This window comes from Melopsittacus undulatus, chromosome 1 (genome assembly GCF_012275295.1).
Source record: "Melopsittacus undulatus isolate bMelUnd1 chromosome 1, bMelUnd1.mat.Z, whole genome shotgun sequence".
NCBI lineage: Eukaryota > Metazoa > Chordata > Aves > Psittaciformes > Psittaculidae > Melopsittacus > Melopsittacus undulatus.
In genome coordinates this window covers 145,144,262-145,171,716 of record NC_047527.1, presented here as the reverse complement: position 1 = coordinate 145,171,716, position 27,455 = coordinate 145,144,262, and the positions used below count along the sequence as shown (strand labels likewise).

The 27,455-nt window shown below is 42.3% G+C and overlaps 1 protein-coding gene across 1 annotated transcript in view; it reads left to right on the top strand.

Moving 5' to 3' along the window:
- The window catches only part of GLI3 (GLI family zinc finger 3), a 204,528-nt gene that overhangs the window by 105,533 nt on the left and 71,540 nt on the right, over nucleotides 1-27,455 (top strand). The window contains exon 4 of the mRNA XM_034061895.1: nucleotides 5,550-5,655. Coding sequence (XP_033917786.1) covers nucleotides 5,550-5,655 — 106 coding nt within the window. The remainder of the gene's footprint in view (nucleotides 1-5,549; nucleotides 5,656-27,455) is intronic.

The following is a 27,455-nucleotide window of genomic DNA, read 5'->3' as shown; positions in this document are numbered from 1 at the left end:
CACGCTTAACATTAGTGTTACTGAAACAGAGAGGGCTTTGCAATTAAAAATCCTTTTTCACTCTCTCCCTCTGTCCATTTCTTGGCTTTATCCATTTATTCCCCTCTTCCCCCCCTTTTTTTTTCCCCCATTTTTACATGGCTTTTTCTTTTTCCTACTTAAAATCTCTCCTCTGTGAGGTCAGGTGGTGAGTAGTCACATCCGTGTCAACACAATGGTTGCCACATTGGAAGCGTGCATGTGCATGCAAGGACACATGGGGACACACACAGAAACACAGAAAGCCTCCTAAGAACTGGCTGTAGCACATCAGTGGATGATCAGCTTACAAATAAGCAGTGCTTCAGATGGCAGCCAGCCATGCTGAAGGAGCAAAACCCCAGCCACCATAGGGAGACTCTTCAAAGCACACACAGTTAAGTGCATGCATTCATGTGTGGCTGGGGCTCAGACTTTTTTCTTCCTGATTAAAGCCTCTGTACGAGTGTATGTAGAGAACATAACTCACCCGTTTTTGAAAGAGAGCTAACCCCCCCCCCCCCCCAAGACAACATGTGCTCTTACTGAGCCATAATGCATGCTGTAATTAAAGAGAAATCCAAAATAAGATCTTTGCTTGGCAAAAAGGAACCTGGCTCTTGCCATAAAACCTTGCAATACCATTAAGTTCAGATCAGTTGAAGCGAATGTATGTGAAGAAACAGTGGTGCCCTTAGGGACTCTGCAAACCTGAATATTAGAAAATTCCCATCTGGTGATCAGCTTACGAACCAAAGGAAGTGTAGAAGTTTGCTGGCAAGCTCTTCAAAACTTCTCTGTGTATTGAAAAGACATTAGCAGGAGGCTATATTTCGCCTGATACTCTTACATCTGGTGTGAAAGCTTGGTACCACCGAGTTCAGCATCAAGACCACAATGAATTTAGGAGGGAAGGAGATTTCACCTCAAATGAGGTAACAGCTGAGATAGAGTTTTGCTCTTGGCTCAGTTCTGACATGTAATTTGGTAAGATGATCATTGTGAGGACAAATCTGACAAGGGCTTCCTGTGTTGGGCTTGAGTCCTGTGTTTGCCTGCCCTGCTCTCAGGACAGAGGTGCAGGCACTGGGGCCACACCAGGCGCGTTCAAGTCAATGCAGGCATTTTCAGCTGTAGCAGATGTTTTCTTGACATCTGAAAAATACAGCCTGTCATTTCAGCAGCCATCTTCCTCAAGGGTTTGGCAGGGATCACAGGGAGCTGGAGCAAGTGGGTTAGTTGAGGGCAGAGTGTTTCCCTAGCCTTACCTCCACAGGTGAACTTCCTAAATGTGGTGGTCCCCTAAGTGATTTGACTTACCCTAACTGAGCAAGGCTTATCTGAGAGACTACAGAACAGTTATCCTTAACTTCAGTGAGCTTTGGAACAGCCCAGCCTCTTCTGTTGTCTGCACGTGTTGTACAGCACCATTGAGCCAGCTGGCATCTATCTTTCCACCAGGTCATGCAGTGAATTGCTGCTGCCTGCTGCATCTCATCAGACTTCAGGTTTGCTCTTCAGCAGCAAGGACCATACCTGTCACTTCTCTGTCTTTCCCTTGATGCTGCAGTAGAGCCCTAGGCTGCTGACTTTCAGGGAACAAGTGTAGGTCTCTTCTTTCTTCCTGTATGGGAATGATTGTAATTTGAGACAGATGATCCTATTCACTTTCTTTAAGAAGGCAAGAAAGATTTGTGAAGAAGAAATAAAAAGGCACATTTAGCACAACAAAAAGTCAGCATAAATTGACATATTTCCCAGAAAATCTGACAGTGCTAAAACTGATGAGTTTGTAGCATTTCAGGCAGTTGCATCTCCCATTTTGTTTTGAGGAGACCCTGTTAGCTATGCAGGAGACGGGGGAGCATCCAGAAGAAGCTTACAGTAGTAGGCAGCAGAGAATGCAGAAGGCAGCACAATCTGCCGAGTTCAGCAGTGCACATGGAATGTTCAAGTATCTTGGCTTATCCTTACAAGTTCTTGAAAGTAGTGACATTAAGCAAAGAATCATATACTGCTGCTGAATTGGAACTGAGGGCTCCAAATACATAAGCAGCATCTGTCTGTCTCGACTCCTGTACTTAGGTCAGGGAGTTTGTGCAAGGATGTAATTGAAGAATTGGTCCAGAAAGTCATGGTTTCCTTTGAATGTCTGTAACACAACTGCCTGGCATACGTTGTGGTGATTTGCAACTAATCCAGAAGTGTTAAGAAGTTACAAATGGCGGTAAATAGCTTTCCTAGCAGAATGGGAAGCTAGTTTGTTGATCCATTTTGGTGAATGGAGTTCTTCTTTGCTAGGGGTGAGAGTTTTGTCTTTGCAGTTTGAATGAGAAACCCTAAGATGTCATTATAGTATCCTGTCTTTGACACTAATTTGCTCCTTGGTTTTCCAGATAGATAGAGCACCTCTCTCAGCCAGGAGTCAGGTAGGTCCAGATTAATTTCTGTCCTGTGAGCACTCTCTCTCATGCTACAGCATAAATAATAGTGGCAGAATGTAACCATAATATTCTGATGGTGCCTTTAATGAAATAGATACTGGGTGGGATATGAGCAAGTGATGTGAAACTAGCTACAGCCCGAGTTACTGCTTTGCAAACTTTTTACTATGTATTTCCATATAAATACATGTCAAGTGATTACATTTTTATGGAGTTTCAAGTGAAGCCCTGGCTGATGGCTGCTTTGGCAAGTCTCTGTTTGATCTAAGAGTCTTTCCATATAAATATTCAATGTTTTTCAAAGTGGAGCGAGTTTGGACCCCCAAGCACGTAGAATTTACTGCCTCTGTGTTGAGGGCTGACCCAAACACAGCAGAATTTGAATTCCCTCAGTAAAATTGACTCCTAGTTGTGCACATTATTCTCTCTGTCTCCCATTTAGCATGTTAGTCTGCTGACAGTGGAGTACACAGCACTTAGCAGCTGGTTTGTGGAACCATCAGTCAGGAAATTATATGATAAATAGGAGGTAGCCAGGTTTAGTGGCACTTTATTCTGCTTCAGCAGTTTTAGCCTGACTTTGGAAAAGTCATCATGTGGTTTTTCTTAAGGGTTGCAACAGGAGATGGCTACAGTGTGGTAACTTATTACACATACACTTGAGTTATGATGTTCACCAGCTGTATTGCTCATGTGTAAATAATAAACTGTGAGATGGATAATTATGTTGGGTTTTGATATGCAGCTCTGCTCTGGTCGGTGCAGGGCTGACAGAGGCAGCTCCCTGTGCTGTGATGGAGTACGGCTGTTTCCCAGATGGAAACTGCAAACAAGATGCAACCAAGATACACAAAGGAGCCTAATGTGGGAGGACTCCAAAAGGTGTTCTTGAAGATTTATATCCCATGTGTTAAATACAACTTTTCAGTGCTGTGTGTTGCATAGGCCCCACAAAGGGGAATACCCTTTGGGGCCTTTTAATACTCATTTTCTATTTCCTAGGTAGGGAAAGGTAGATAATCACGTTCAGGAGGGTTAAATGGTGTTTTGCTGAATAAACACTGGGACTGCTTTTAATGGATAGGTGCTCAGGCTGGGTGAGAGTGCGACTGTGAGGAGGTTTGGCATCCCCAGTGGGAATGCTTGCTTTGACTGGATGGAGTTTGTACTGTCTGACATGAACAGGGGTGTCAGAATACGTGGTCTCATCATACCAGGGAAACATGGAACAAGGCAGGTGGGGTAGTGTGCTAAAACACACTTCTCATGCCCCTTTTCCCCCTTCTGCACCTTGGTGGCTTGTGAGGAATGTGTTTCAGGAGGTAGCACCAAGCATCCTCCTTTCAGATGATGATGGTGTGTTCACAGGGGTACCTGGTTGTCTGTGACCCACCTTCTCTTATGGAGAAGCTTGCAGTAGCTTGCATGCCAAGGTCCAGCTGGTGCAGCAGAACCAAAGTTAAAGCTATTGTAAGCTAGCAGTAAGCCATAATTCTTTTTCATTGACAGAGCCTTAAGCCCTGAGTGAGTAAATGGCAGAAATGTGCTGTGGCTGCTCACATGCTGGTGATGTTTCACAAAATCCAGCCTTGCAACTGAACAGGCTGTGTCAAATGTTTCCAGATTTTCTTGAAATATTGTGAATTTTCCCTCAAAATTTAGACAGTTTCCCCTTCATCCCCTCCATTTACTCCCTCAGGGCCATGAGGTTTGTTCCTCTTGTTCTTTCTCCCACTTCAAAACAACCAACCCAACTTTCGATGAACACCAAGGGGAAAAATGCTTTTGTATTTAACCATCTCTAGCTGGCATGAAGGAACTGCTTTCACAGATAACGTAATCTAAAAGGAGGATAGCATTTTTGCTGAGTAGAAAAGGTAGGAAATACAAGGAGAAGATAACATCAGGATTCAGCAGGCAAAACCGAAAATAGGCTTGGTTTTACTGCTAGGGCATAACTAAAGCTTTCTTTCTGGAAGCATTTTAATACATCTGTGACATGACCTAAGATCTGTCCAGCTCAGTATTTGGTGTGGAATAAATGCATGGCTTCATCTGAAGTGGCAATTGGGTAATAATTGGGCAGGATCAGTTTGTTTTGTGCCACTGGAGATGCTCAGCATCGCTTTCGTTTTGAGCAGCTGAATAGGCACTAACTTCTTTTGGGCACACAGGTCACACTAGTGTGCTGATAGGTAGAGCTCTGGTCTATGTGCCTTGTGTCCTCCAAGGCCAGGAGGCAATCCTGCTGCAGAAGTGGTGGGCTGCTGTGGGGCCCAGGGGCAGAGCCTATGGGGCAGCAGGGGCACATCCCCCTTTTGTCATGCTCATTACTGAGGCTCTCCCAGAACAGCAGGGAACAGGAGCCCTGGCCTGCAAACCCACTGTTCTATGGAAGCCTTGGAGGAGATGGAGCAGGGGAGCTTACTGCAGCATGGGGACAAAGAAAGCACCTTTCCTGTTAAGAGTGGTGTGTGAAATGAACCCCCCTGTCCTCAGGCACATTCCTCTGGATGTGGCCATTGGTGTGACACAGTTAAGCATCTCCAGTAAGGCCTTTCCCAACTGCGTTTCCTTTTAACTCCATTGTCTGATTTACTCCAGATAGTAATACCTCATTATGCCGCTTCAGTTTTTTCTGTTGCAGGACTGTGTGTACGTCTCTGAGGACATAACGGGTTTTTATTGCATTGTATTCTCTGCTTAGGCTTTTCATCCTGGGACAATTCCTTTTTTTCTTGTTTTAATAAAAAATAAATAAATCAGGAATGCTTATGAAAGGCTTTATGGTCCTTTTGATCTGACACTTCACATATGGGCACATAATTATTGAAGACTTCTTTATGTCCCTTTCCATTTAGCTATAAAAAGAGAATATTGAAATTAGTAAGTACATATTCATGCAGACACTGTGGGCCAGACTGTCCTCTTGGACAGGCCTGACTGACTGCAGCAGGGAAGGAGAACGTGACCCGGCAGCCATGGCACTGCTGACACGTTTTTCAATGCCTGTATAGTCCTTATGAATGTTGTTTTGAAAGAGTTGTTGGAGATACTCAGACCTGGGAACCTTGCTTGTTTTTTCAGATCCGCCTCACCTCTTCCCAGCATTCCACCCTCCTGTACCTATAGATGCGAGACATCATGAGGGACGCTACCATTACGAACCATCTCCCATTCCTCCTCTGCATGTGTGAGTATTCAATGGTTCCCTTTGCTTCAGCCTAGAACAGGCAAGTATATGAACCTTTGCGGTGCTCAGAGCAATTCTCCTGGAGTGCTTTGCCAGCCTTGCTGGAGGGCAAGACTTACTTCTGGAAAGCACTGAGGTTATCTGTTCATGAAGCAAAATCTAGGCTGGATTCGTGAGGAATTCCTGTTATAATAGGTGTCTGGCAAGTGTTACCTGTGTGTTTTGCTACCATTTATTCTGTGTGCTGTTGTTCTGTAAATACTGAATTAAAAAGTGCTGAACCCTGTGAAATACAGCCAGACAAAACCTGTATTTTGTCTGTATTAGGCTTGGGATTCTTCACAGCTAAAATTCCCTCTCATGCCAATGATTGTGTTTTCCCAGTGACTGCTATGAAGCATAATGAAATTTTTGGTAAATTTTCCTAGTCCCTGTTGTGTGCACACACAGGCAATCGGTTGATTGATGGGAATGTCAGCCAAACAAAATGGCAAATGTGATAGAGCACATGGTTTACACAAAGATAAAAGAAATGAATACCAGTGATAACGTGCATTAGAAAAGGGTGGTAGTGGTGAAATCCTGTAGAAATAAATATTATCTTATTCTTTTTGGGGAGATGGCTACCAGCATTGCAGAATAAAACAGTTGTGTCCAGAAAACTGCTATATAACAGTAAAAATGGAGCCGAAAAGCAGGGCTTGTTACTTTGCTAAAAGGCTTCGTACATACATTTAATCATATCTACTAATCACCCCTCATACTGAGAAAATAGAAGAAGAAAAGCACGAGTAATACTTTGAAGAATAATGCTAGTTGTTTAGATGGCAGATTGCTTTGCTATGGCTATTAGTTACAGCTGTGTAATTACATATATGCAGAAGAAAAATGAAGTTGTTTTAAAACAAGTCCTCCTCTGTGAGCAGAATTAATTGATATTAACAATCCTAACTACATGCCCAAGTACACACACGATATTTTACTCACAGTTTTTTTGGGTCAGTCTTCTATTACTGCATTGTAATTTCAGAGCAGATTTGCCTTAAGGTAAGTAATCAATCTGTGTTGCAGTCTTCTTGGGCATTAGAGGAAAAGTGGGTATTTATAGAGAGTACAGAAACTTGTGATTTATTCCTCAAGAGTTCCTCTGATGCATCGCTGTTTACACCACAGTCAACCACATCGTAAAATATATTCAAATACGCGCTTAAATTTGCTGCTAAAAGCGGTTGTAAGCTGAAGGTGGCAGGCTCAGACAGTCAGCATATGGCCATCCTAGATTTTGTGTGTGCAGTGAATGTTCTGCTGCATGTTTTGGGAGCTGGAGGGGGTGATCTTGCTCCTTCTGAAGTTAGTGGGGAATTCGTCTTTGTTTTGGTGCAAGGCAGATGAGGTAGGATGCCCCAGGAGGTGCATTAACCTGCATCAGAGAAGGACTGTCGCCCAAAACCTGGGTACTGCCTGTGAGTCCTCATGGAGGCTTCTGGATCCTGTACCATGTGGGACCCGACTTGGCTGTGCTTCAGCCCTGTCTGGAGTCTGAGCCCCATGAACCCAACCTATGCCATAACACCTTGTGCCCACAGGCAAGGCTTTTGGGTGGGTAGATCACTGTTCCCCACTTTGGGTGACAGTAGGGAATACTATATTGAACTGCATCCAAAGGAGCGTGACCAGCAGGTCAGGGGAGAGGTTTCTACCCCTCTACTCTGCCCTGGTGAGACCCTCACCTTCAGTCCTGTGTCCAGCTCTGGAGTCTTCAGCACAGGAAAGAGATGGTCCTGTTGCAGAGGGTCCAGAGGAGGGCCACAGAACTGCTCAGGGGGCTGGAGTCCTCCTGTGAGGAAAGGCTGAGAGAGTTTGGCTTGTTCAACCTGGAGAAGGCTCTGGTGAGAACCTTATTGTGGCCACTGTGTTCTTAACAGGGGCCTGTAAGAAAAATGGGGAGAGACATTTTAGCAGGGCTTGTTGTGATAGGATGAGGGTTGATGAATTTAAAAAGAGGGGAGATTCTAGGCTGGATGTGAGGAAAACATTCTTTATAGTGAGGGTGGTAAAGCACTGACACATGCTGCCCAGAGAGGTGGTGGAAGTGTTCAAGGCCAGGCTGGATGTGGTTCTGAGCAATCTGATCTAGTTGAAGGTGTCATTGCAGGATGGGTGAATGAGATGACCTTAGAAGGTCCCTTCCAACCCAACCTGTTCTGTCATTTTATGGGAAATTGGGACTAGCAGCCTACGCTGCTAAAAGTGCCAGAATTTCTGAGAGGCACAAAAGGTGCTGAAAATGCCTCACTTGGTGTTCAGTGGTAGTCCCCTCTCATGCCAAAATCAATACCCCTTCTATGGAAACATGCTATGCACTGTACGCCATGCCCCCTGCCCTACCCTCTGGGGCAGCCGTGATTCAGCCAGGCCCTGCAGAGGCTTGTTAAAGGTGAGGAGAACTTGGTGTGATGTGATATGACTGCAGGCAGCTGCTTTCAAATACACTCTGATATCAGCCCAAGCTTTAAAGTAAAACTTTCCTTGATACCAGCTATTGAATTTTCTATTAACTTCTGTCGATTCTTCTGCTGGTTTGGTTTGCATCACATTGGAATGAGGAGCTGATCACTGACTCCAGCAGCTTCTTCATAGATGTTGGTTTTGTTACGATTTTCCACTTTCCATGATTATATTTTAATGTATGTATGAGGTAAACACCCAGCAGTTTTCCTGCAAGTTTTACAGAGCCTGGTGTGGGTATGACTTAGGAGTGTTAGATTTGAGATCATTTGGAGCTATTACTTGAACTGCTGTCCTAACAAACATCCAAGAAGGAATAAGAACTGGGTATGGGAAGTTAGTTAAGAAATCTGAGATAAAGTGGCAAGAACACCACTCAGGATACAAATGTTTACCCACAGCTTTATCAATGATTTCATTGTATGGTGGTTTTCTCCTCAGCTTCATAATGCTCTCAAATGTGTGTGTGTGTGATATAAATTAAAAAAAAGGAGGGGAAAAAATGACATCATTCCAGTTATCCAAGCTCTTAGAAATGTGTTCTAGAACGTGTCAAGCCTTAGTGGAATTAGTTTAGGTATAATACAAGTGCAGAAAAAGCATGGAACGGGCCTTGTCCGCACGATACCTGCAGTGTGTGCACATAACTTTGAACAATGGCCAAGTGAAAAAAAAAAGGGAAATAGGGAATTTTTCAGGTGTTACAGGGCTCTTACATACTTGCAGCTCAAAAGAGGTATATGTATTTCCATATATATTTCCTGTAGTTTAATTGCTGAAGGGCAGAACTGTTGTATCCCAAATTTCAGCCTGGAGCCAAATTTTGTAATTTGAGCTATAAACTCCTAAAAAAAGGGTTTATGTTTATGATGGAATTGCTGACAGATGCTTATGTATAGTAGGACTAGCAGGCATTGCTGTAATTATGCTATCGTATCCTATCATTAAAGATTTCAATTGAAAGAGGTTTATAAATTGCTCTTCCTCTTAGATAAACCACCCTACATTAAGGCATCAACGATATGGTGCAGAATTAAATTAAAATCTCATAAAATGAAATATGTTCTGTATTAGCTGTTTGACACTTAATTTGCCTCTGAATGAGTAGAGGAAATCACAAATTAACCTGCCTTTGTTTTTCCAGCCATGGCTTATTAGGTGTTAGAACAACTGCAATTACAGCCCAATAATAACCCCCAACCCTTATGAATATGTACTGAAATGTGTCACTTTGTGTTACCAAAACCTGTTTGTTAGGACTGTGTAGTTATCCTTGAATTTCTACAGCACATCTTCGGTTTATACTTCAGGAAAGATGTATGAAACTGAAGCTGTTCTTCGGTGGCCACAGTGTAATTGGAGCTGGAGCTTGTGTATTCTTTATTATTTTCTTCTCCAAATTCAGGGCGTGAATTTAAGAAATTTAAGGCATGAAGCTTCAAGAAAAAAGCCCAGTAAACTAGAATTAATTATTGCTACTTTTGATTGACCTAGCAAATGAAATTGTTAAACATCATACAATTAAAACATACCAAAAGCATGGCTTTACTAATCCCACTTCTTGCTTTGTTCTTCTTTGTTGTTGTTTTTGTCTAGCTCTTCCTTAATTTTCAAAATTGATATTTAAAGTAAGCTACTAAAGGAGAAGCTGAAGCTAAACTATGTTTTGATCCTTGATGTTTGCTGGTCATCCAGTAGAGTGAGATACCTTCTCCAGTTGGTGTATTTAACTGTGACTACTTGGGAAGCTACTATTTGTGGACATTCCTTCCACACCTTTACTGAGTTGTGTTAATAGGTTACTCCCAGTCTGCTCCATTTCACAGTGGGGAAGGCGATCTAACCTGATATTTCCACTCACCATTAACGAGTCTGTGAAGGAAGCATGCTTCTGCAGAGGTGGCTGGTGGCAATGTCAGGAACGGCTCCAGCATGGTGGCCTCTGTATGTCTCCAAGGAGTTAACACATGTAAGCTAGTAGAAAGTTAAAATGTTCAGGCTGAATGAGAAGCTACATCATGCATGTTCCTAATTGTTCATCCTTTTAGTCTCCATTTCTCTTTCTGTTCTCATCTCATTTTACATTACCTCTAGAGTCTGAGTAATGGAGTGTGAGCACGTAGATCTAAGAGAAGGTGCACTGATGCTACCCATATGCTTATGGCCAGAAGGGGTGCAAGGTAAAGCTGCTGTCTTTTATTGTTGATCCTAGGAAGCTACTCCAAGCTCCATTTTTCTCACTGCTGATTGAGGCTAGAGGCATCCAAGTTTGGCAGTCTTACATCCTGAAATGATGCATGTGCAGATAATTGTGCATGTGCTTAACGTGGAAGCCTTGAACAGATATTTTGAACTGTGTGAATGCACTGGTACTAAAGCAAAGCATGTGTTTTGCTTGCAGTTGGCTTCAACTTGATAAAAAGAGAGTCTGATTCTTAGATATGTTATTTCATATCTGATTTATGGAGACATCAGTTACACAAGGTTGAAAAGGAAAGGAGAGTCAGGTCCAGACTCTCAGCTTTCATCAGCCTCTGATTTTGGACCATGTGGTACAATGGGGCATGTCCGAATGCCAGAAGATTAAAGCTTTGGCTCCACAAAATATCCTTGATAATGAGAGAAACTGCTTGCCATACGTTTGATGGGACATTTAGGCTTTCCCAGCCCCATCACTGATACTTAGATTCCTTTTCATTTGTACTTCTGTTCATAAGCTCTCTTTTCAAAATTTTTTAAACCTTCTAAGTCTTTTACCTGCTGCTTTACCTCAGTGTACCTCTAAGTTGGAGACTTGGCAAGGAGTCCATCAGCTTGTCAGAGCATTCATTGATCCTTTCCCAGTGGGAAGGAGAGTCCCATCCAGTGTGAAAAACATCACTCCTTGAATTGGCTTTAATTACTTTAAGACTTGGAACGGGTTTAATGGTTTAGCCAGGAGCCATTGAAGAAGAAAGACTGGGACATGAAAAGATGACTAGTTACAGCTTTCCAAAACCATCCATGAAAGCCTTTTAGGTAAGCAGGGAGAAATCTTGTATTAAATGGGAAGCACCCCGAGAAACCTGTCCTTGGAAGCGGAGTGCAGCATCCAGAATAAGCAGCTGCTAATAGCTTGGAGGATTTTTATAGCAAGTCTCTGAGAAGGGAGCAGCACAGTTTGGTGACTTGTTAAGGTTATTCAGAGTTTGTTGTATGCTATGGGTATGCGTGTTGTAGGCTCTGCAAGCAACATGTATCCCTCCTTTCTTAGTGACAGAGCAGCGTGGCAACGGTAATTCACAGAAGTAAAATTGCAGGGCCAGATGCCTGCACATAAACTTCAGCAGATGGCTTTCATTTGGTGCCAGGCCTTTTACAGAGCAGGGAAGAGGAAGCCTGAGTCTAGACCAGAACTGCAATCTCTCACTCGCTATATAGCACTGCATCATTTAAAATAGTGAATCAGTGTTTTGTTTAGCTGTTGGTACTTGTTTAGTAATATTTACCTTGCGACTTGCAGATCATAAATTCTCCTTTGCAAGCAGCTTGCAGAGTAGCTTCAGAAACAGACTGCTTTTAAAACCTATCTGAAAGTGGGAAATCTTTAGAAAGCAAGTTATTGGTGGCATATCTTGAACTGCAGGGGAGGAGAACTTAAGTGAATCTCTTAGATTTTTTGAGGTATGTAAAAGGGAAAAAAAGCAGGTAAAAATGTGAATTAAAATAGCTATGTTTGAATGCAGCTGTTTTACATGAGTTTAGTTATTAGTTACATTGATTTGTTTGGGTAAGCTGAAGTCTGAAATTTCTGCATGCTCAGTTCAGCTCCTCTATATTTCTCACAGATTTGTTCTCTTACTAGGAAAATGCAATACTGAGAAAAGAGTATCTTATTTAAAAGTTCATTTCTGCTGGCAAATAAATTCTAGATCAAATAAGGATTCACTGCTAAAAATCATGCCCATTTTTATTTAGCAAGCACATTTATATGAAAGTCAACAGACTTGCCTCTAAGCGCACCAGATTACATTTGGTTCACATCGTTCATCTGTTTCTGTGGCGGATAATACTTTGTGACATAATCATTTTCTCTGGAGTAGCTAATTGTAATGCCAAGGAACTACAGATTTATAAAGGGGAAACAATAGCAGCAGATAAATATTGCGTTAACAGAAGCTCTTTGTTCTTCTCCGACAGCCAGCCTGATTTCGGGATGGCTGGGGAAGTTACAGCAAATTGAAGTAAGGGGAAAAATTCCGTGAGGTTTTTAATGCAGAAGGAAAAGTTTGTAAAATGCAATGGTTGGTTTTGTTAAAAACCCTTTGGTGGAAACTTCCCCCAATTTTTCCTCTCATTTTTATGTTGAGAAGAGCTCTTGAGAGGCAGCAGCCCCCAGCCTTAACGAGGAAGGCATGCTTCCACCAGCTGCTGGCTCAGCACCTCTCATGATACGGTTCCTTGGTAGGAGCAACAACCCATAGGGCAACTTTCCAGGGTGATGTGGAGGGAGGAAGAAGAGGAGAAAGCTCTCAGTGGTCCTTAGGAACAGTTGTCTGCTGGTCTAAAAGGAACTGGTTTCTTGAGCCCTGCTTAAGAGGCAGAGGGGCACAGGTGTATCTTGTGGGGCCCAATGCAGTGCAAGGGATTCTTGAAGAAGTTTGTATGGGTTATGTTGTGGTAGAGAAAGAGTTCTAGGTTTATGAGCAGTGGGGCATCTGTCAGCATTCAGCAGCACTGCAACTTAGCTGGTATACCCCATCTGGGCAGTTAGTGGTGCTTAGACCAATTCTTGGCTGCCGGAAGTGGTTCCTTAAGGTGGGCTTTCACACCAGCATTAAGAGATGATGGAGACAAAATGAATGGCTAGCAAAGTCATGCCTTGGAACACCATGTTGCACATACACTTTTCTGTAGAATGAGGAATAACTAGGCATGACTTCAAGCTCTTAGGATGCTGCCTGTGTGCAGATGTGCATTCAAGTGTGCGTATTTGTGTATGCATGCATCCTCTGTACGTAATAGGCTGACTGTCTTTGCTTGCATTTGTCAGGGACTGAGTAGTTGTAGATCTTTACAGTTAAAACTAATGGAAGGAGCTACACAGTGTAAGAAAGATGGACAATTAGAGGGGAAGATGGGAACAAAAGTAGTAGGAAAAGTATTTGTGGGCAAAACCATTGAGAACGTATGGATCATTGCCCTAATAGAGCATCTATCCAAAAATATGTAGAGTAGCTGCAGTGCTAGAGTTCTGCTGCTTGAAATTTCTATTATCTCGTTCTGTTATCAGCTGCAAAGAATGCAGGCTCTAAATATAGTGCACAATCAGAGCCTCTGAGCCTGTGGTTTCTTGGACAAAATTCCTGCGTTCTTTGTGCTGTAGTCAGCAGTATTAGTCGAGTGAGCAGATATTGACTGCAGTATTCACGTGCAGTGAACCAGAAGCAAGCCAACTCTATAGAGGCCGCTGTCAAACTTGTTGCAGTGGCCTGTGAGGTACTGGACTGTGACAGACTCCTTTTTTTTTCCAGTACAATTCTTCCACTCATGTTAAATCTTGCTTCAAAGAGAACTGAAATGTTACAGTCTTGGCCTTCTTTTTTTTGCTCTCTTGTTTGAAAGTGTACTGGTGAGATTTGTGTTGTGAATTGGGGGTCCCTAAAGAGAGAGTAGGTATAAACTGGAAGAAATGCGAGTGATGAGTACATCTGCAGTGTAGGAGCACAGAGCATCTTCGTCATACTTTCGCACAATCATTCCCTGACTTAGAGACTCTCCTCTCCCAAAGAGAAACATCATGTCCTATAATCTTGGAGTGTGGATTGAATTTAGTTCAGACCTTTTTCCTCAAAGGAAGAAAACCCAGAAGTGAAATAATGCCTTGTTTCCCTTTTTGTCACCCCTAACTCAACCCACTATATTACATATATGTCTGTATTTTGTTTGCTTATTGTAACAAAAAAGCAGGGTCTTGAGCTGGTGTCAGCTGTGCTGCTGAGATGTTGATACTGATACTAACCAGCAGTCCTTTGGGTATTCTTTATTATATGATGCCAGGGAAAAAAAGACCCTAATTCCACCCAAAGGAATGTGCTCAACGGGTGTTTTATCTGTGTGCCTTAGGGTATGCTGGGCACATCTGTGACTGATGTTATCGATTAGGAGAGGAAACGATGTCAAGAAAAATGATGCGCTGTTTGATTGTTGCTCTTAGGATGAATTATGTGACCAAGGAAGGACTTGGGACCTTACTTTAGAAGCAGCTTTTCATTGAAGCTGGGCCATGTGAAATTGTCATGAATGACCAGGCAAGAATACATTGCTTAGTTTCTTCCAGCACTGAATGTGTAGGTCTGAACCTACAGTAGATTAGAACTACATGTATAGTCAACTTCACAGGGTAATGTTCTGGAGACCCCACAGGGGCAAATCATCCTAAAGCCCATGAGCTGGGAATACAAAGCTTCTAAAGGAACAGAGCTATCATCCTCCTGAAAGCATTATTTATGATGTGCTGTGACCATGGATGTTAAGGATCAGCAGAAAATTAGGGAGTATTTGACATGAGGGAGAATTTCTAAACATATCAGATTTAAGTGGCTATCTCTTTAAAGATACACATCTTTCTGTATCTCCTGTTGAAAGTCAGCTTAGATTTATCATGCCTTTCCTACTGGCTTGTGGAAGAAAAGATTGATAGTCTAGTCCAATTTATAGAGGCCACCAACACGAATAGCACCATTTAACTACATTGTAGACAGATTCGGCAGGGAGGGCAGGAGCTGGATGACCAGGAGCAATCAGGTGTTCTCTGGTTCACCCTGGAGGATCACTATCAGTGTACATCATCAAGACAGTACCAAGAAAGCTTTCGGAGCTGCCTCTCTCTTGGTTCACTGTAAGCATTCCTCAGATGTCAGACTTCCACCCTGGCACCTTCTCTGGGGACTGTGTTCCTACTCTTGTGATTAGACTGTATTGCAGAGGTGCTGAGGGACCAGATTTGGATGCTTTTAAGATTTGGCTGGACAGGATGCTGGGACATCTAGTCTAGGTCATGCTTTTCCTGAAAGGTTGGACCAGAGGATCTCTGAGGTCCCTTCCAACCTGTTACTCTATGATTAAATGTGTGTGTAAGTTGTCCTGGTGGTGCAGTTGTGTCTGGAGTTGGACAGTTTATTCCTCTTGGGGTTTTCATCTGCATGCCTAGCTACCTACTCTGTTGAGAGAACTAATAATGCTTGCAGCATATGGATAGTGCATTTACCTCAAAGACTTACTTAAAAACAGAGTTTACTATTTCTCTGAAAACAAATGTGCAGCCGGCATTCATTCACTTTATGCTTAGTGCATGTTTTTCACGTGTTTCTCCTACAGTCACACTAGGAGTGGTGTCCCCACTCATTTCTAGTTCCTAAGGTTGTTTAAAATTACAGCTTTGCCCAGTAAATACTTTTTTAACTAGTTTTGTGCACAAATGGAGCAAGAATCACAGTGTGAAGCCTTTATCTCTTGTTTCTTCTGATGGCTGTGGTGTTCCAGCCATTATACATTCACCATTTGTGAGAAACAACTTGTAGAGCAGATAAAGGAGCACTGCAGTGGCTTTCAGTGCCTGCAAGGTCAAATAAAGAAGTTGGCCTGGCTTTGCCCCACATGAGAACTGAGTGTTTTCCCTCTCTGATTTGATTGCACCCCAGTTAGCTCTCACATCTGGACCTTCAATGCTGGCAGAGGAAACACAAGAAGTGACTGTTACCAGAATAACTGCCTTCCCCTCACCAAACTTAGTGGCATTATCTTAGGTATAACTTGTGCTTCATGTACCTGTGAATCCTACTGCCCTCATGGCTATTGGTGCTGCTCTGTGGCTCACCTACAAAAACAGCTTTTCTTCCCCAAATCATGTATTTGTCTTGGGGAGGTGGGGTGTCATTTCAGAAAATAATCTGTATATTTTATACAGAAATACATATGCATATAATTTTACACAAAAATTTCTGTATATCTGTATAGCTTTATTTTTTCTGCTGCAAGTAGCAGTGTTAGGTGAGAAATTCTAGCTGCTGCTGTCTCTGTTAAGTAATAGTCACTAGTTCTTGTATCGCGGCTTTCTACTAATGTTAGTACAGAGATGTGAAGCAAATCCAGCCATACCCCAACAGAAATGATTAATGCTGAACCTTCATATCACTGTTTCTGTCAGAATTGTAGTCCTTTAAAGAGAGAATTTTAGTCCCTTTATGAACAAATTTAGCAGGTGCAATAGGAGAGACATTCAGTCACTGGATTTTGTCTTGTTATTGTCAACTTGCTTTAGTTTTTAACTGTTAAGGTTTATTTTATCCTATGAATTTAGAAAAGCTTTCTTCCACCAAATCTTGGTTTTGTAGTGTTGTGGACGTGACTTAGAGTAGGCACTAGAAATGGAAGCTGAGGGGTTTGTCTTGCTTTGGAAGAAGAGTGTTTCTTGGCATCACAGAACAGGCGCTGAGGAGAATGTTCATTTGAGGCTGCTCTGCCGGGAGGAGGAATTCCTGCCTTAGTGGGAGGAAGGAGTTAAGGGAAGAAGAGAAGCTGAAATTCGCTGAAATAATAGTGAGCATGGCATTTTCCAGTGAGAGCTGGGGAGAGCTTAGAAAAACCCTCAGTGAATGAATGAAATGAGAGGGATACTTCAACACTTAAAGTGCCAAAAGCTTCTTTCTCCAAAAATATAAAACCATTAAATTATGAAAGTAAAGCCCCATTAATTGGAATTGCTGTTTTTTGAGAGAAGGTAGTATTTGTGAGATTCATGTATCAGTAAAGTTTCATTTTACTGTCACAAGTCATACCTGTCACAAGAAAAACTTCCCCTGAGTACACATGAGTATTATTGAGATTCAGGACCAGCCTCAAGCTTTTCTTTCTGGTTGGGTAATACCCTTGGGTGGATGCAGTAATCTGGTCCTGGCGCTGCAGGAGTAGATCCCAATTAGCAGTGCCCTTTTTTCCACTGAGTGCATCGCTGCACATAGGCAGGAGCCCTTTGCATGCTGGCTGCATCCCCTTCTGATCTGTGAATGGCAGAGAGCGAACTCAAAAGTACTTCTAGAAACCATTTAAACTCTCTTGGTTTTGTCCCATTTGGATGTTTTTCTTCTCCCCCTCATACCTGTATGTATGTGCACTTTCTCTGTTGTGCGTAAGGACTTCAAGGTTATTTTTTAAAGACCTTCAGGCATTTTGGGAGCGTTTTTGAACTGGTGCACCATTCAACAGTGAATTGCTTATATAGAGGTCTTCTTTGATGGGCTTTTTGTCATGTGCACCCACTGAAGTTTTAGTGTACTCAAGCATTAGAAAAGCCACTATTTGAGCGTCTTTGTTTTCTTTGTTGAGCTGTTTATTTTGCTTTCTTCCCACACAGTTCCCTGGCCTGCCTCTGACAACTGCTTTTCTGCATGAATTACATTCCTCGGGGCCGCAAGTCTCCTAATTCTTCCAGTCGATTTGATTCCTGCCTGTGTGATTAGTCCTCTGCTCCAACACACAGTTGGTCTTTGCCAAGCAACTGCCTGCTAAGTGCCTATAACATGAAGACCTAACTACATTTTTTAACCTCATTAGTGTGTAGGGCACTGCTTCATTCCAACTTAATAGCATGGCCACTATTGAATCATCACTTGCACTAAAACAGGTTACAGAAAGGTTACCTAAGTTGTCTGGGTTTCGTTTTGTATGACTGTGTTTTTGGTGGATAACAGTTTCTCTCAGCACATGTCCAGGTTTAGCATGTAAGTTGCTTTTTGGAAGGAGGCCCATCGATTCTCCTCGGGTAGATTTGCAGTGCTGAGAAATTTTGCATTTGTAGGTTCAAAAAGAAACTCGGCACCTATTTGGAACTCGCAAATCTAAGTAATAAAACCACTAAGAAAATGTAGTTTTGGGGAGAAAGAAAGAGGAAGAAGGCTTGGCAGAGCTGAGAACATTTTCCTGCCTGTTTTAGCTTTAGAATTACAAAGATCTCATCCTCACCTGTTTCAATACAGACTTCTCACTGTAACGCTGGATTTACAGCGCTGCGGCCACAGTCTGCATTGGTTCACTTTGTCTCACGGGATCAGTTCTTAGCTGACTGTATCATTGCTGAAATTGAGGTTTGGGTTGCAGTTGTGCATAAACTCGAATGGAAAAGGCATTACAGGACTTGCAAATGTTGTAAAGGCAGTGGAAAAACATGAAAGTTTCCTAAGAAGACAGCATCACCAGGGAGCTGGGGGAAGAAAGGAGGCACTGGGTCACATGCCACTTGTGATGGTGCATTTGTGCAGTTGCATAGCACAGCCACTCAGAGGGTGAGACTTCATGATTAATGGTGTTTATTCTTGACAGAAGCCTCCTTTATTTATCTGCAATACAGTTTAGTGATTTTATCAGTCACCTGAATGAAAAATATTCAGTCATACCAATATTGCAGTGTAAATTGAGTAGAGTCACTTTTTATTATATCTTTCAGCCTTATCATCTGCACAGTAATTTTCTAGCAGGGGTTTGATATAGAAAGGCTGGATTTAGCTGTACTTGACACAAAGCCTCTTCAATTTCCCCTAAAAGTTCAGGCTACTCTTAGAAATGTGTATAAATATATATATATATAAAACCCTCTTATCCAAGCAATTTCAGGATTTGAAAGAATAAAGATAAAATGCTGAAACCTGGATGTGAGAAATGCTTGTATGAAAACATCTAATAGCTCTGAAGCCACTGGTGAAATGCTCTTTAGTGTTTAAGCTTGTGGCTTAGTGCAGTTCTTTTTGCATGGCTACGTAGTCCGACTTTCTTCTAATCAATCATCATCCAACTCCAATCAGCATACAGGCAGAGCCTATCGCTCATCCTGGGTGTAATTTCAGAGTTGAAGACTATAATGGCCACATACAGCACATTAGTCACTGCGATAACAGCTAGTGGCACTCCTGAGGAAGGGGGAGGATGGGGGAGAAGGGGGATAAAATTCTTCTCATTCTCACAGTGCATTAGTGAAATAGGAGCAAATGTTAAACAAATGTTTATTCAATTAGCTGACTTAACAGCATTAAGTGTGAGAAAGCTGCTTGACACTCCTTTGACCCACTCTTTTGCAGGAGGAGAGGAAGGAGAAAGGGAAGGAAGAAAGAGGTACATGAATGCCATCAGGATTTATATGTGCCCACATAGTCATACGATGGTGCTGCTGTGGTTAAACACTTCAAGAGATGGCAGGCCCTGCCTGTAACTTAGAGGAGGCTAAAATTTGAATAGCAAATGAGACCACCTCTAGAGCATCAAAAGAGAATTGCAGAGCAGAGAAGTTTGCTGTAGGAATGCAGTTGGTAATTTTGCTGTCCAGTCTGTTATTAGTAACAACAGATAATGAGTATGTTGTGGACCTTTTAGATTTTCCTGCTGCACTTCAAGCTATAGTAGTTGGAAGATAAAATGGTATGTGATGCTCCATGGTGTAGTCCCTCCTTAATACATAGCAACACTTTTCCATGGCTTATTTGAGTAACATTTGCTTGTCCTGTACATGTGTTTTATATTTGTGGTGATGAATTCTGGACCAAACATGGCATTGATACATTATCCTCAATATATTAATGACCACAAGTCAATACACTTGGAATCAGCTGAAGATGGAGGAGAAACTTACTGGCACAGAGACTGGGCTGTGCTGTACTGATATAGGGACTTATCCTACTTACAGTTCATAGAAGTAACTTTGCATAGCTGAGCAAAGAGAAGCAATGCCTTGGTAAGGCTCTAGCAGAAGTGACAGAAATCACAGTGCATCTTGTGAGCATTACTTTTGTTTACTGTTTACATTGCTGTGATGTCCAGCAGCTCTGTGCAGGATCAGAGCTCTGCTGTTGTGCAAATACAGGAAGCTCTGCCAGGAGGATCTCGTGGTCGGAGTGCTTTGGCAGAGGAACTGTGGTGAGTTGGCCTCGGGGATTACCAGCCCCAGCTGTTTTCCTCACCCTGAAGATTATCCTTTTGTCTCTCAGCAGGGTCAGACCATGAGCTTTTGCCCCATTTACAGGCTGGAAACTTGGCTGTGGCTTATTGCAACTGGGTAGTGAAGTGGTTAGAAGCAGAGATGTGCTGCCTGTGCTGTTCGGTGGGGGGGGACAGAAGCTGAGTAGTTGGGGCACTGAAAGCTTACAGAGCTGCTGCAGAATGCTAGAGGACTTCTGCTAGAAGCCTAAAAAGCAAGTGGTGTTTGGAGAGAGTAGTTATGGTCAGTTACATTTTTGTATGTTTGCGTCTTTAGTTTGTTACAAGCAAAGAAATTGCCAAGTAGCATCACAGAATGGTTTGGGTTGGAAGAAACCTTAATGCTCATCCAGTTCTAACCCCTGCCATAGGCAGGGACACCTTCCACTAGAGCAGCTTGCTTCAAGCCCCATCCAACCTGGCCTTGAGCAGTGCCAGGGATGGGGCAGCCACAGTATCTTTGGGCACCCTGTGCCAGTGCCTCAGCACCCTCACAGGGAAGAATTTCCTTCTTGTTTCTAACCTCAGTCTCTTCTCTGTCAGTTTAAAGCCATTCCCTCTTGTCCTGTCACTACATGCCCTTGTAAAAAGTCCCTCTCCAAGTAAATCTACATAATGCTCCTATAGTCACCGGTTTCTTTGCAGCAAATCCTGAGAAAGATTTGGATGAAGGAGAGGCAAGCTGAGATGCTCTGTGTGCAAAGGCCAAGTGTACAGTGTTTCAAAAGAGCACCAGGAGGCTGTGACAGCAGTTGGTGGCAGGATGGAACAAATCACAGAATCATAGAATTGTTTGGGTTGGAAAGGACCTTCAAAGGTCATGTAGTCCATCCCCTTGCCATGAACAGGGACATCTTCAGCTAGATCAGTTTGCTCAGAACCACATCCAGCCTGGCTTTGAACATCACCAGGGATCTTAGCTGTATTATTGCTGTTTTTAGAGGAAAAGAAGAGGCAGGTTGTCATGGGGAGATTACCATTGTGTGAGGAGAACAGGAAACCTGGGCATTTGTTTTGGAGAAAAGCTGGGAGACAGTACATGGTTTTATTTGCATTTTGCATAAAAAAGGAAAAGTACATCAGTCAAAACTCTATCTGTACACATTTAAGGAACATATGTCAGGATTTGTATAGTGAAATGGATATACCTCGACTCAGCGGCATCTGAAGCAGCAGTAGCTCACTGTAGTCAGTTCAGGTGTTCCTGTGGGCTGAAAGTCACCGTTGTTACAAGTGACCTTATGTAAACAGAATGTTAAATAAATAATGGAATGAGTATTCGTTGCTTTTTACAGCATAAACTCTTCTTGAGGGAATCCTCAAGCTGATAGTTGGGTTATTTCTGAAGCATTACAGGTAATACAGGATGTATGTGAAAAAGCTGGATCTGAGTTCAGGCAGTCCATCAGCTGAAAAATGGGAATACAGTCACTGACTAAAGATTTAGTGCCTTGATTAATGTAGCCAATTTTTAACTGTAACTGCATGATGTTAACACTTCCCGAAGAAGGAAGGGGGAACCAGACGAATACTCTTTTGCTGTGGATCGTTGGCTAATTGTCATGCATGATTTCCAGTGCTATGAACACCTCTTGCACAGTCATTTGTGTCTTGTCTTTTTTTCTGCAGTGATACCTTGTAACTTGAATGGAGGAGCATTTTGTTGTAACCCAAAGTGAGGTTATTTGTATATTTTAGGAGTTTACATTGCAGAACTGCACATGTTTTGTAAGGCAATGTCAGTGCCTTGTTGAGAAAACACTAATAATACAGCATCTCTTGGTCTGACCTTCCCATTGCAGATACTGAACATGTTCTGAGTGCTTTAAAAGCACAGTTTTACAGATGGGGAAACAGCAGATGAGGAAGTTGGCAAACTTGTCCAAGGTGGCACAGCAGATAAGTGTTGGAAACCAATCCAGAGCTTGTGTACCTTAAACCCTGATCTGGCTCCTCTTACATGTAAACGATATAGACATTCACCTGTTCATGATTTATTGATACATATGTCTACCGAATGGAATGTTGCTGCCAGATATGGTTCTGTAACCTACTTCCTCATACTGACTGCATTTCCAGTGTGAATTTTGGAGGAAAAGTAGACAAGATGCTGACTAGGTGTTGGGATATGGAAAGGAATATTGGAAGTCAAGGTTCTTTGTCATATTGGAAAAATTAGAAAAGCATGTTCTCGTTTTCCTTCTGTTTTGTTTGCACCACTAAGAAAATGCATTTAACAGTGCTTACCTTTTTGTACACTTGAGCTCATTTACAGGAAGTGTGCTCTGACATTTCCACGTATTCAGTTAACTCTAATTCTTTAGATTTTCAAAATCATTTGCTTAATTTCCTAAATCTAAGAATGCAGTGCAGCAGCTCTGAGGCAGTGAGTGATTGCAGGGGAATGGACTGCCTATTTTAAGATGCCATTTCTGGGGGAAAAAAAAATCGGTGTTAAAAGATTATATTTTAGATTTTATATTGTATTTAGATTTTCCATACTATATATTTATGAGTTTGAATGTTAACAGATGTAATTAGAAATGCAAAGAGAAAAGGGAAAGTGGAATTGCATTCTGAAAATACTCAGCACTGGCCTCACTCTCCTTGCACTGAAGTCAATAGATGCTTTAGTGGTGGCTCTTAGGGAGAGCAAAATTGAGTCAGCCCTTTGGGCTTGCGAAGATCATGTCCATGATCACTTATCAGTTAAATCAGTGGACAGTTTCCCATTGATTGCGGTTTATATAGGGTTGAACCCTATAATAGCAAGTAAAGGTATTGAGAAGCAGGATGATTATTTGACTCTGAATTTTTTCATCTCAATTAGGTACATAGTTAGTTGCCTGAGCCTGATTTATTGATCACCTACAACGAAGTATGTGCTTGTAACAGTGAGAAGTAACTTGATCGCTTGGGCTAATCACAACTATTGGAATTGTTCTCCCTTGCATTTTCAGGATCAAGCCTTAGAGCTCAGCTTTCCTAATATAAAAACCTTTTACTAGCCAGTTGTTGACTGCTGATTGAAGGATTGGTGTGTACAAGCAGCTATGGCATTAAATAAACAATATGCATTTAACATGGGAGATGCTACCAAAGGAATTGAGCCATATGCTTTAAAATAGGACTTACTGTGCCACAAGGAAGTCCTTATTGTTTGTTCATCTTCCAAGATCTGCTAGAAATAAAAGTGTTGAATGTTTTGGGGGCAGCCATCAGAAGGTTATTGGACCAAGAAAAGGAGAATAGAGAAGGATCATAGGAAGCAGTTTAATGAGTTTAACATTTTCCAATTCTCTAGGCAGGGTTGAATTGAGCAGGTATCAGAGAAACACTGTGGATATCATTGGTATGAGAGTTATGCCATCAGTGCTTGCTCCAGCATTGAATAACGTCCTGTTAAATGATTAAATATCGAGGTTTGAACTTTGACACTTTCATAATATAACAAGATGGATGAAAAGGCAATAATAAATTAGGTTATGTTACAATATTTCATCCCACTTCGTTGACAAGCTTTGTTCTGTGAGATAGATTATTGTTCCATCTGTAACCTCAGCTCAGTGTCATATTTACAATGTTATAGTTAAGGATCACTTGCTGTTTTCAATATAAATGTATTTTTCAACAGATTCATAAAAGAGCCATTTAAAAATTTATCAGGACAAAACTTGGCATTAAAATTTCCAGTCCTGGAGTTACAGTTTCCTTTAAAATCAGGGAATGATTAAACCGCTATGATTTTTTTTAAGGTAGGTTGTGCTTTAAAGAGATTCTTGCCCAAGCACATCTTAAAGCTATTTGGAAACTATTCATGGCAAATCACTTCAGCACCAAACCAACCTCAAGATTCTCATGCAGGTTTTCCTGTGTCAAAGACCTTTGTGGCTGTCCTTGCATGGCTTTACATTGTTGCTATTGTCTGACAAAGGGAGGGTTACAGTACACCCCAGGGCCCACTGTACTTTTCATAGTGGCAAGAGATGCAACAACAGAAATAATGAGTACCACATTGATTTTTCCTTATTCAGTTACAAGCATAAACCCATATAAAGTGGTTTCATGGTACTTTAGGCTGGTTGTCTGAATGTTAGAACTGTGTGACTTGGTTGGGAAGGGGGTGAAAAAAGGAGAATGGGAAATTGGAGTTCATTGTTCTTAGGAAATTTCTGAACAGTTCCAGGTCCATTAGTGTGGAAAATAAAACCCTATTGATATTTCTGTCAATCTTCATTTCTTTAGAGGCTCAAATTCACCAGAGTTTAGTTTTTTGAATGTATATAATTCAGGGAAGTTGTATATTCCCAGCTGTGGTTTCCTTCTGTCTCGTGTCATAGGAGCAATTCAGGAACATAGGTGGAAGAAAAGGTGCAGGTTAGAAGAGAAAAATGACCCAGTGTAGGGAATACTCTGTTCCTTTATTGATCTAATGTCCAGAGCTATTCTGGTACCTCTCACACCTCAATCTGCCACACCAGGGATGTGGGTAGAGACTGGAAATTGTGCTCCTGAAGGCTGACAGTATGGCATTGAGAAGAGAGGGTGGCTGAAGTGCCATCTAGTCAGCAAGCTCTCTGCCTGCTTACCTACCTAGGGACTTTTATCTCTAGTCATAGAAAGGGATAGGATTTCCACTTGAATTTAGAGCATCTGATCTTTGTAATTGTAAATCTGGCTAATGCCTAGATATGAAAAACAACCTGAAGTATGTGGTGTGAGCACCCCTATCTGCATTCTCTCTGCTGATTTAAAATACATATGATCCTTTCAAGATTTGCAGGTCTTTGGGACTGTACACAAACGTCTTGGTTCAGAAAAGAGCATGCATCTGCTTCGCCCCTCTCTCTGAAGGAAGCCTTAGTGCTCCAGGTTCATCATTGAACAGGAAAACCCCTGCCTTCTCATGGTTTACAGATAAGGCATAAAGTGTCAGGCAGCATCACTGAAAATGTCCCTCTTCTTGTGCTGGAGCCTCGTTGCATCCCACAAAGCAGCCTCAGACCCAAGGCAGAACACTATTTGTTAAGGTTGGGAACAAAGTACCTGTGAAATAAAAGTGCTGGGGGTGGGTTACTACTCACATCTGGAGATTTGAGTTTCTTGTCACTGAATGAGAGTTTGCAGGGCTGCTTCTGGGCTCTGCTGTTTGTTGCTTACAGGACAAAAGTCATTCTTGATTGGTGCGCAAAGAGGTTGCAGAGCAACAGGCAGTAGTAAGTGTGTTTGGCTGCATCCTTTCTAAAAGTCATGTTTTAGTTTGCAAGAGGGAGTTAAACAATACTTTTGGAAGATGTTAATAGTGAAGTTTAATCATGGAGGGAAGTGACGGGAGGATTATGTGATGTTTATTGGAGTAAATCAGGAGGGCTTACACAGTGGGACTGAGAGCAGATGGAGGCAGGAGGGAAAACTGAACTGTAGGGAAAGGAGGGTCCGGAAACAGAGAATTGAGAAACATACAGACTGGAATTGAGAGGAGAAGTAAGCAGAATTTTAAAATCAGATGTTGGAGAGAGACTGGTGAACACTAGAGTCCAGAGCTGGGAATTTTATGTGGAATCTGATGACCCCTTATTTCTGCCTCTGAATACAGCTTATATGTCTGCTGCTGATTGATGTTACCCAGTTTGGCATCCTTCCTCTAGCATCCTTGGAAAACTGAGGAGCTCAGAGGAGCAGGGAGAGGAAGAAGCTGGGCTGAGGAGAAGCCGTTGAGTCCTAGTGTCCTTGAATGGCTCCCATTGGATCCAGAGGGAGAAGCTGACAGCCTGGCTCTTAATCTTGCTCTTGCGGCAGCGCTTGGCTGTTGGCCAGCTGGGAGAGTGAATCACTGAGGCTGATACAGACTTTGAGCCATCTTGCAAAAGCTTTTAAATGGTTTTCTGTTCTATGTGCACCAGATAAGGCCAAGGCTCCTGCCTGCCTGCGTGCTCCTTGGATGCTCTTTGCGTTCCTAACTCCGAGATGGGATCACGTTACTAAAAATGACTTGTAAAATGACATCCAAACTTAGTTTCTTTGTTACTCGGGTGTTCAGTTTGCTGTACTGCCATGTTTTCCTCGCTGCCAGGATGGGAAATTCACTCTGTAACGTGATATCCAGCTGTGGTATATTTGCTTCTTACATCACCATGAGTTTAAGCCCTCTGCCTTCCACACTCAGCCTGATGGGGAACCACGAAACAGCTTCGTGGCTGGTGGGGTTTAATAGTACTAAGAGTAGAGCTGTGTTTCCACTGTAAAACAAACATGCTTCTCAGCTATGCAGAGAAAAAGTGCTCTGAGGAAAGGAGATGCCCATTTTGCACAATGCTGGAAAATAGCTTCTGGTTTCAGGTTCTCTGCATTTTAAACGCAGTGAAGGTGTACCAGTGGGTGTCTGATCTTCCCTGTGGATCACTTGCTTGGGTGCCAAAGGAGTGATTGCACTGCCAGTACCTGCTGCTAGCACACAGCGAATGCAGCACTCTAACTTTGAAGCTAGGAATTAATTTCATACAGGAAGGCTAAACAGGCTTACCTTGAAAAAAGCTGTAGGAGGGCAAGAAACACACAAAAGCCAAATAGAGAAGGGAAAAGAGGGAGAAAATCCCAACAGGAAAAATCTTTATTCCCCAAATTTTATAAGCCATCATGGATTTTGTGACATTGAAGCCAGTGTTGCTTTAGGAATGTGTAACTTTGATCTTTGTCCCACTCAGATGCTACCATTTCCAAGCTGATGGCAGGGCAGAATCTGCTCCTGTGTAAGATTAAGTCCTGTTGGCCTATTAGGTGATGACAGCTATCTCCATTGATCATAGTATGTGTATGTTAAAGAAAAAAAATGCATTTCTTGTTTCATTATTCTTTGTAAGCCAGGAGCATCAAAGGAACAGGATGCCCTCAGTGCTCTCACAGCTGCTGCCTGTGTCTGTGCTGTGTATATGCTAAATTAATTGCAAAAACAGGGACAAAAAGGCATTTAGTTCAGGTCAACCAGTTGGACTACAGTAAATGCATGACAGGCTTAATCATTGCCTTTTGCCAAAGTTGATGAAATTTGGACTTCTTCCAGTGCCTTTGGAGCAGGGATGCTGTAAAAGTAAGGTCTTCACACAGAGGCTGGACACTGTCCTATTGACAGGGTGGGATGATGGGGAGAGTTACAGCAGGTTATCTTTTGTCAGATGTGAACTAAGCTTTCAACCTTGGTTCATCACAGCTTCACACACATAGCCTGAGAAGCCACCACAGCTCTCCCTTCTCAAGAATGAGGTAGTTAACTAATGGTGTCTTGTTAAAGG